At 43.7% G+C, this 9,746-nt stretch overlaps 1 protein-coding gene across 27 annotated transcripts in view; it reads right to left on the reverse strand.

Annotated features, from left to right (window-relative positions):
* Nucleotides 1–9,746, reverse strand: part of CADPS (calcium dependent secretion activator) — a 364,439-nt gene that overhangs the window by 148,393 nt on the left and 206,300 nt on the right. For all 27 annotated transcript variants that reach the window (XM_034776664.1, XM_034776659.1, XM_034776658.1 and 24 more), the window contains exon 8: nucleotides 2,548–2,687. In XM_034776664.1, the coding sequence (XP_034632555.1) occupies nucleotides 2,548–2,687 (140 nt within the window). The remainder of the gene's footprint in view (nucleotides 1–2,547; nucleotides 2,688–9,746) is intronic.

The raw sequence follows: 9,746 nt of genomic DNA on the forward strand, positions 1-9,746 counted from the left end.
CCCCCCCCCGCGGCAGCTCCCCCCCTCCGCCTTGAGGCACTCCCCCGTGGCAGCTCCCCACCCCTTAGGCGCCGCAAGCCTGGGAGGCGGGAGAAGTGAAGCAGCGATGGTGTGCTCGGGAGGAGGCGGGGCAGGGGTGAGCTGCTGCAGGGGGGGGGGGGCCGGGGGGGGAGGGGGGGGGGGGCCGGGGGGGGGGGGGTGCCTCAGGGCGGGTGCGTGGGGGCGGGGGGAGGGGGCGCAAGGTGGAAGTTTCGCCTGGGGCGCGAAACATCCTTCCACCGGCCCTGGATACAGGCCATTAGGTGCAAAGGTAGAATGGTTTCTGCCCATTCCTCCCACAGGTAACCCTGTTTCATTAGGCACCCTAAAAGAAATGTTATGATTTAGTATCAGCAAACTTGTGATCTCAACACAAATTAATAGGCAAACAAGTAAAATAAACCTTCTAAAATCCTGGATCCATTTAAGTCAAAGGGAGCTTTGCCATTGGCTTCAGTGGATCCAGGATTTCACACCTGGTAACATATAAAGCTGTAGGTTCTACGCTAAGATTGAGACTCACTCTAGGTCCTTCTGCATAGAGATTTCCTGTTTCAGCTAATTTAAAAACAAAACAAAACGTAAAATCCCAACCTATAACTGATTTCTCATAATTAAATGCTGTTTTGTCAACAAGTGTCAGCAGTGAAACATTGCAAGACTTCAGTGCTGACAAGCACTGCAACATGCTGTTTTTAGTTGTTCTGTATTTGAACAGTCAAATCATTGATTGACAACCTAAATGTATTGCACAACAAAGTGGCATGCCAGGATGTGAGTGCTGAAGAGAAGCGTATTCTAATAAAGACTTTGGCCAGATTCTGCTCTCAGTGATGCCATTATAAATCCAGAGTAACTCCAGTGAGGTCAACCAGACATACACTAATAGAACTCCCCAAATTTGGTCTCCACACTGTACAATATTTAGCTAACACCTTTAACACAGATTCTCTGCAATGAAGCTGTAGGGATTGATTCACATGCCCAATGAAGTCAATGGAAAGGTTCTGATTCATTTCAATGGGTTCCGGATCAGGCTCCAAGGGTAGCTATTGCAATGAACCAATATTTTAAAGTAAATAATTTTAACCAGCACCTTCTAAATCAAACGTTAGACCAAAAAAGCACGACCGAAGCTAGGGCTATTCAGTCCAGTTCCCATCAGAAGCTGCAAGGAAAACAAATATGACGGATGAAAGAATATCCTCTACGGATGATTTCTGGAACCCTGTGATGGCCAACTATGCTCCAAATGTGGCTAGGGATCCCGACCTCACTACTGGACAGACAAACAAGGCGGAGGAAGACAAAAGAAAGAGGATGAGTGGTTTGATCCCTCTATCAATTATGATGCAAAACTTTATGAAAATAAATAATTTTTGTAGCTATAGAATTACGCATCTGGAGAAGAAGTTAAACAAAACAATCTTTTTTCTGGATGGTTTATGTGGTAGCTATTTATTACATACTCTTCCTCGAAGAGAAATCAGAGAGGAAAGCCTTGCCAATGGCCTTTGTTATATCCTCCTAGAGCTGATCTGGTTTATAATCTGGTAGTATGGGGAATGTGCTTATCTGCCTGTCTGAGAAAATAAAGGACGAGGAATTATTCTTCTTTGGTTAAATGAGTTTATTGAATCGGCCAGCTCAGGATTGGCTGAAGTGCATATGGTTTATCGGATCATGATAGGAAGAGCTCATTTTCTGCCCTCAGAAACATACAACTCCCACTGTTTCAATGTGAGTGAAGATCTGGGCCCAAAAGACAGAAGAGGTCAGTTGGGTCATCTAGCCCATTTCCCTGCCAACAAAGAACATTTTCCCTACTGTATATTTTAGTGTCTGCTGTGTCTACTGTAGTTTTCAAAGTCTCAGTCAATGGGGGATTCCATCATTCCCTCATGAGACTATTCCATGGCCTAAGATATCTCTGGTGGGAGTTTCTCTCTGATATTCAGGTATAACTTTTAATGACTTTAAATTCCATCCCATTACTCCTAGTTATACCCTCATGTTTTACTCTACGTGAATTCTATTTAATTCTACAATTGTAAAGGATTGTACATCCCAATATAAATAATGATGCTAATAGTTCATCTTCATCCTTGGTGTATACCTCAAGCAGAAAGCCCGTTGTTTGTTGGTTCTGAGAATTCAACGTTGGAAGAAACAGAATCAATTGGGAAATTATACTGATGTTGAAATAAAAGACCAGGGCATCTCACTGGTTATTTTCTATCAGAGAAACTAAAATCCTTAGTCATTTCCTCAGGAGTACTGCTTAAGGATTTAAATTGTTAGGATGATGCACATGAGCGTATTAAAAGGATTATGCTAAAATATGTAAAGTGCACTGCAAATGAGTGAACTAGCTCCATTTCTATATTTATGCCTCTTTCATCCTTCTGTGAACTTGAGAATAAAACAGTCTCTCTCCACTCCTGTCATGCTCAAGTTATAAAATCCAAACTCAAACCCAATTGATTCAGAACAAAACAAAGCACTTACCCAGAATGCTTCATGTTTTGAGGTTTATCCATTCGGACTGCAAGTTTAATCTTTAGATCTTGATCTGAGCAGTTTTTGGAAACAGTCATTTTGTGCCACTCTGATTGTTTTGGGCTATTCGGAGTAGGGTGAAGAACCACCTGCACATAACAAAGATAGCAATGGTGAAGGAGAGAAGTGACCCATTACATTGGTTTTAACTGGGAATTAAAATACATTCCTATTGACTTGATTAGGGGCAGGATTTCACTCACCATATTTTAAGTTAAATTTTATTATTTTGGGATTTTATATTGTACCTACTTGGCTGTTCTAGCTCTGCATAATTATTCTCAGTGTCCTGAAAAATGTAATTTGCATGTGGTCACGATATGTGACATTTACCATTGTCAGTATTTTTCCATCTTTAAATCATCTGAGAAACGACTAAGGCAAAAGAATTCACAGTTTCACAGATAAGTCAGTCTCCAGGGCAGTTCATATTGATACTACAAGCGGAGCAGGTAGCAACCTGCTATAGTTAATGTTGTCGGACATTCTCCATTTTGATACCGTTTTCAGTTGCTTATAACTTTGACAAAAGTTCGGGCTGACTGGCTGGCTGCCTCAGGTAAAGATTTTTTGGAAAGTTTTAATTAAAAATGCTTTGGAACAGGGACTTAAAATTTGACTTAAAAGAGGTCACCCTAGCATTAAGGATGTGCCTTTTGCTGTCCCTGTGAAAATCTGCCCACATTTGGCAAAATGAAAAGCCTTTGAAAAATCTCAGTTAGCACATGCTCAGTAAAGTCTTGTTAAAGTTTGCCAGCTAAATTCAATGACAATTCTGTCTGCACCCCACTGGGCCTGCTCCTTCCCTTCGCAGATCCTACATGCTGACTGGAATCAATGTATGTCATCCCCTCTGAGTAACCAGTGGTGCTCCAGTCCAGGGCTGTAGGTACTGAGCAAGACTTTCCCTACAAATGCTCTTCATGGCCACTGGAGGCTACAGTGATGTCGAGCACAGGAACTGAGAGCAGGGAACCTGTGTTCTCAGTGTTTCCCCTGCTAGTGCCCAGGCAGTGTGGAGGAGAAGGAGGATCCTGACTTGAATGTAGAAGTGGGTAAGGAACAGGATGAGAGGAGAGGATCAGAGATTCAGGGGAACAGTAGCAGGAGATCATGCAATTACAAATTGCATCATAATGCATACATACAAGGAGGCCAAATTAATTAAGGATGCCTGTGCATTCTTATGGCATATCCTAACTTTTGAGTGCTGGGTTTTGCAACCTTAATGTTCTTTTAACACACTTTTTTTTGCCTGTAATTCTATTTACGGTGTGGGCACTTTATATATTATTTACCCTTCAAAGCAGAAGATAAGGAATAATGGGAAATATCTACTAGAGATCAGTGTTTTGGTTTAGTGCATTTGTTATTAAATTGGAAAAGCTAATACCTGGTGGTCATGAGCAACCTTGTTAAATAACTAATTAATTGGTGATCTAGGTTAAATTGTTTAAATGTATGATATTATTAACTATTAATTATTATTAACTATTATTAATAAGTATTCATTAAAATAGTTTAAGGAGTAAAGCATACACAATAGAAGAGAAAAGAATAAAGATTATTACTGATAAAAATGCTTTATTAGTAGTAATAATATTACTAGGAACTTCTGTCAAAACTCAGGGTCTCATTGAGCTAGGAACTATACAGAAATGTAACAAAAAGGGCAGTTCGTGCCCTAGAGAGATCACAACCTAAATGATAGACAGGACACAATTAAATGACGAAACTGACATATGAGTGGGATGAGGTTAAGAAAATGAACAGCGCTGAGCGGAAATGCAGAAGTCACAGCTCCTTTAGTACTCATCTGAGACAATTTGGATGTATTATAATTTTGAATAGAATAATGTACCTGATCAAAGTCAGCTAGAAGGAGAATAATTTGTTGGCTTTTATTTGGTTTTGGTGGGTTTTATTTGAACTAATTTTTGGATGACTTTGATCCATGAGCAACTGATTCAATGGAGAGAGGTGTTTCCGTCAATTATCGATTTTAGATCATATGCCACAGAGTCAAGTAATTTAAACAGGAGAGTGCAATAAGTTTAAATTTAAACCATGAAAGATTTATAATTATGGAGAGAAATGTTCAGCAGATGTGTGTCCTTTACTCATTGTTATTTTTATAAGACTTAGGACAAAATTACATTAATTGAAGAAATACAAAAACTTCCCAAATGGAGGCTTTTGGCTCATTAAATTATAGCTTTTGTAGGCACTTTGGTTTGTCTCTGTTACATATATATGCCCTGACAACAATCCTTCTTCCTTGAAGTTCTCAGAGAGCTAGTTGGTTCCCACTCCCATTCTTTTCTGCACTAGGCTCCTGTCAGTGTCTGAGTCTGGCTCCTTTCAGAACGCCTCGGAGTCAAATTACTGCAGGTGCGCCAGTCAGGGAGGATGCAGCCCAATTCTTTGACACAATATTACTGAAGAAGAAACAAGTTGGAACATCAATGTGAGAGTGAGTAACCCCTACTGAAAAGGGAAGCGGCGGTCACTTTCCCACCGCAGGCAATCCCTTTGAATTCAATTAAACAGTCCTGAAAGTAAATCAGCCTTCAGCTTGTTAGCCCTGAATGAGGGTCCGCTTACAGTCTGCTCCTGTGGAGAGAGTTGGAGGTGTCATGGAGCAGACCCCAGACAGCCTCTGCTGGCGGGGTTCACCAATACCCAGCAAACCATAGCAGAGCGATATTTGGCTATATTTATGGACATCACGTACAAACAGCTATTTGCATTTTATCTCCTAACTAAGCTGCCTCCCCCCCCCCCAAAATACCAAAGGGACTGCTCTGCAACACACAAAACAAAGTAACAATGTTGCAGAATAGTTGTAGTCATGTCGATCCCAGGATATTAAATAACAAGGTGTGGGATTGGGCTAATATCTTATACTGGACCCTCTTCAGAGACCTGAAGAAGAGCTGTGTGGGTTCGGAAGCGTGTCTCTCTCCCCAACAGAAGTTGGTCCAATAAAAGATATTACCTCACCCACCTTGTCTCGCAAAAGGAACAATATAGCAGTTGCCTGGCCATTCTAAACACACAATGAGATTAAAAAAAAGGGGGAAAAGTAAAATTCAGATAAAATCCCCCCCCCAACTTTTTACTTTTTTTTTTTACCTAGTCGGATGAGAGGCAGCAGGCAAAATTTCAGACAGGTCAGTTTGTTGGCAGGGGTCTTCAAAGAGCCCCCCATCCCCTTTGTGAGTCTGAGCATACATCCTCTTTTGGAGCAATTGATTTTGGGTTAAATTTTAGCAATAGTTCACCTTCTATATTCTATGCTTCCTGACTGAACACAGGGCTGGAATTTAAAATGCACATAAATACATCTGGCATATTCCTATAGCAGTGCATATTCATATCAGATGCCAAGATATCAGTTGTTGCAAAAGGTTTATAACCTTTTCAGCGTTTCTCACTTCCGCCTCTGGCAGGGAAGAGATGATGGTCCAGAACCTCAACTGGTGCAAATCAGTGGAACTTCACTGGCTGCAGTGGAACTACGCTGAGGTCATGACCTGGTAACTCTAAGAATTCTGAAAATTCTTCAAAAGGATCTTTTTGTCCATCTGCTTATTCTACACTCATTATCATGGCATTTAATATTAATTGCCACAAGGGGTCATGTTTTACCCTCTTTGTGTGCTTGGAATTTTCACTGACATCAATGATAACTGGGCCATGGATTGCAGACAAGCAATGGCCCACTGTTTAGAAAGGACAGTGCCTTTCAGATAAGGAAGAATAGAAAGACCAAGCCTGTCACTACTTTCTGGGAGTACAATATTTCATTTCCTCCTAGTGACTCTACCTCTATCCCTTCATGTAATTTATTCCCAATTATTATAGTACATGTAGATGTGTGTGGCTAAAGCCTCAGTAATTTCGTAACTATTCTGTGTATTGAAATGACTCTCTCCATTCCTGATGCATAAACATTGGTCTTTTGATCTTTTCATTTTCATACTTGGTTTTTTTGTTACATTGGTTTTTTGGTTTTGTTTTCATCCTGTTCTGGTGACTCACACCAATGCATGTTAAAATTCCTTAAAGTCTCCACTCTTGGGCAGCGAGATGCATCTCCTCATAATGTATTAGCCTATAGGCAAGCAAATTCTTTTTATAACTGGCAGTATTCACCCTCATTACTTATGGTGTTTCTATCATTCATTCCTGACTGGTATTATTCCATGCAACTTCCAAATACCAACCCAGTTTATCATCCCTTTTTTATACTCCATCGAGCTTCAGCTTTACTTCTGCTACAACAAACGATAATTTATTTTTTCTGCATGGAGACCAAAGTGCCCTTGACACTGATACCTAGTGCACTTTTTTAGGATTTGATCCAAATCCCATTGAAATCGACCGTCAACTGTAATGTATTTTGGATCAGGCCCTTATTCATCACCTTGTTTAATGCTATACATACTGAATTTTATCCACTAGATTCATCCTTTATGTTTAATCATCCAGACAAACTTTACTGGTATGATTCCAAAACTGTGTTATTTATATGGATTAATACTGGCAATACTGGCAGGGCATGCATTATTCTTTGAAAGGTTTGATTCTAGCATCCCTGAAGACGGCCCGCGTTTCTTAGTGCTGTTATAATGGTCTTTCATTTCCAATCACTTTTTAAAAATAAAATCTTTTTCAAAGCAAGTTTTTGGCATTTGGCAGTAAAAGGGTAGGAGGGAAGGGCAGGGATAGTGTTATAAACATCTGCTCTCTATTTCCAGGGGAAGAACCTTTCTCCTATGTCATGCCCAAGTGGCTGGGCTTTGGATAGGGGCAGGGTGTTCACTTGGGGTGGAGTCCTCCCTGTAGGACCATGGAGGAGAGCAGAGCTGATCTGTGGGTCGTCCTGCAACCTGACTGCTGCAGTAACATCGGCATATGATTGGGGGATCTGCCACACCATCTCCCAAAGCCTCCAGTACAAAGGGGCATAGGGAACCCCACTCCCCACAGAGCTTGGTATTAAGGAGTAAGGACCAGAGATTCTCCACCCCAGCTTTGATGCAGACAGAAACCTCTGATCTCCAGTCCAGTAAAACATCTGCTTTTGAGGAAAGCAGCTTCCTTGTAAGTACTTTTAGGACCCTCTGTTTTGATGTATTTTTAAATTGTTCTCATTAAAAAAATGTACTTAGTGTTCTTATATTTTATTGACCTGGCTGCCCTCCGTGGGTGAAACCCTGACCCCACTGAAGTCAGTAGGAATGTTGCCATGGACTTCAACAGGGCCCGGATTTCACCCCAGGAGTCTAACACGGCCCTGGGAGCAGCCATTTAAGACTCGTGGGTATGTTCCAGTTCTCACCATCAAGTGAAACAGTTAAATTGGAAGCGTTAGCCAGTTCCCAATTCAGCTATTGCCATTGTAAACGAGAATTGTAAATGTCTGGCAGACCACAAAACACTTCTTAAAGGGCAGCTAGGCATGATGTTTTTGTGCACAGGACGGCATTAGTTTCCTTTCCCTTTGAGACTCTGCTGTCTTCCCTCATCAGCTCAGACAGGTTTGTGTCAATTTGAACAGCTAAATCAGGGGCTTAATGCGCTCAAGATGTAGTTGTTTGAACAAAAACAAATCTCAAAGCAGCCCAATCAGACAAGCACCATCACTAGAAGAAGAAGGCAGTTTCAGGCATACTGAGTGCCTCTTTGAAGTGCAGCTGGCTGAGAAGTGCTGGTGGACATACTCCAAAGGAAATGATCACGTCACCCTCTGTGTTCATCAGCACTGGCCAGTCCCAGTTGGGTTTGGGAAGCTAAAAAGGAGCTGCAACTCCCCGATGGACTCAGAATGACGCTGAAGCACCGGGGCTGGCTCATCAGCATTCCAGAAGTAACTGGGGACAAGGCAGAGCCCGAAAAATGTTTTGTACAACACGCACTGCTAATTCCTTTCCAAGCCTGGCAAATTCAACACTGCTCACAATTGCCACCTGGCAAGGAAATCACAGTTCTTCAGTTGAAACAAGAGCGACAAAGCAACTGGGGTCTAAACCAACTGTACCCACGCAGGAGAAAGAGCTGCTTGTCACCGTGGACGGCTCAGCGAAGGGCTCTGCTCAGCAGGCAGTCATTGTCACAAAAGAAAGCGCCATGGTAGAAGGTTTAAAGAATGAGTTTCAAAAACAGTACTGAGAATATTAGAATGCCACTGCATATGGCAATGGGATGTCCTCACCTGGGACAGTGTTTCCAGTTCTGGTCATCCGATCTCATAAACAGAAATAGGAAGGGTGAGGAAAGTGATCAGAGGCACGGACACACTGACATGTCATGAAGCAACAGAAAAATGCTCTCCATGGGCTCTCTGAGCAGGCAATGGCACTAGTGGACACACAGCCACAAAGAGTGGAATCCAGATTGGGAAGAGCAGTGACTGCGGGGGAAGGGTGGGGCAGTGAGAGGGGAGGAAGGGGTCACCAGAGGCTCTGTAGCCAAAGCCAGGGAATCTGAATCCTTTACTGATGAGGGCACTGGCAGATGAAATCCACCTCCCAGATGTAATGCAACATTTCATCTCCTAGGGCAGTGGAGGGCAAACTACGGCCCGCAGGCCGGATCCGCCCCATCAGGGATTTCAATCCAGCCTGTGGGATTTCAATCTGGAGCCTGCACCCCGTACCCCTCCCATACCCCAACCCCCTGCCCTGAGCCCCTAACCCCCTGCCCTGAGCCCCTTGCCGCACCCCGCCTGCACCCAACCCTCCTGCCCTGAGCCCCGTCCTGCACCCCTACCCCCCGCCCCGAGCCCCCTCCTCCACCCCTTCCCCCTGCCCTGAGCCCCCACCCCCCCTGCTCACTCTGCACCCCGCCTGCACTCCAACCTCTGCCCTGAGCCCCCAACCCCCTGCCCTGAGCCCCAAAACCCACTGCCCTGAGCCCGCTGTCACACCCAACACCCCTCCTGCACTCCAACCCCTGCCCTGAGCCCCCAACCCCCTGCCCTGAGCCCCCTGCTGCACCCTGTACCCCTCCTGCACCCCAACCCCTGCCCTGAGCCCCTTCATGCACACCACACCCCCTCCCACACCCCAATCCCCTGCCCTGAGCCCCGTGCCACACCCCACACCCCTCCTGCACCCCAAACCCTGCCCTGAGCCCCCTGC

This window comes from Trachemys scripta, chromosome 7 (genome assembly GCF_013100865.1).
Source record: "Trachemys scripta elegans isolate TJP31775 chromosome 7, CAS_Tse_1.0, whole genome shotgun sequence".
In the NCBI taxonomy this organism is placed as follows: Eukaryota; Metazoa; Chordata; order Testudines; family Emydidae; genus Trachemys; species Trachemys scripta.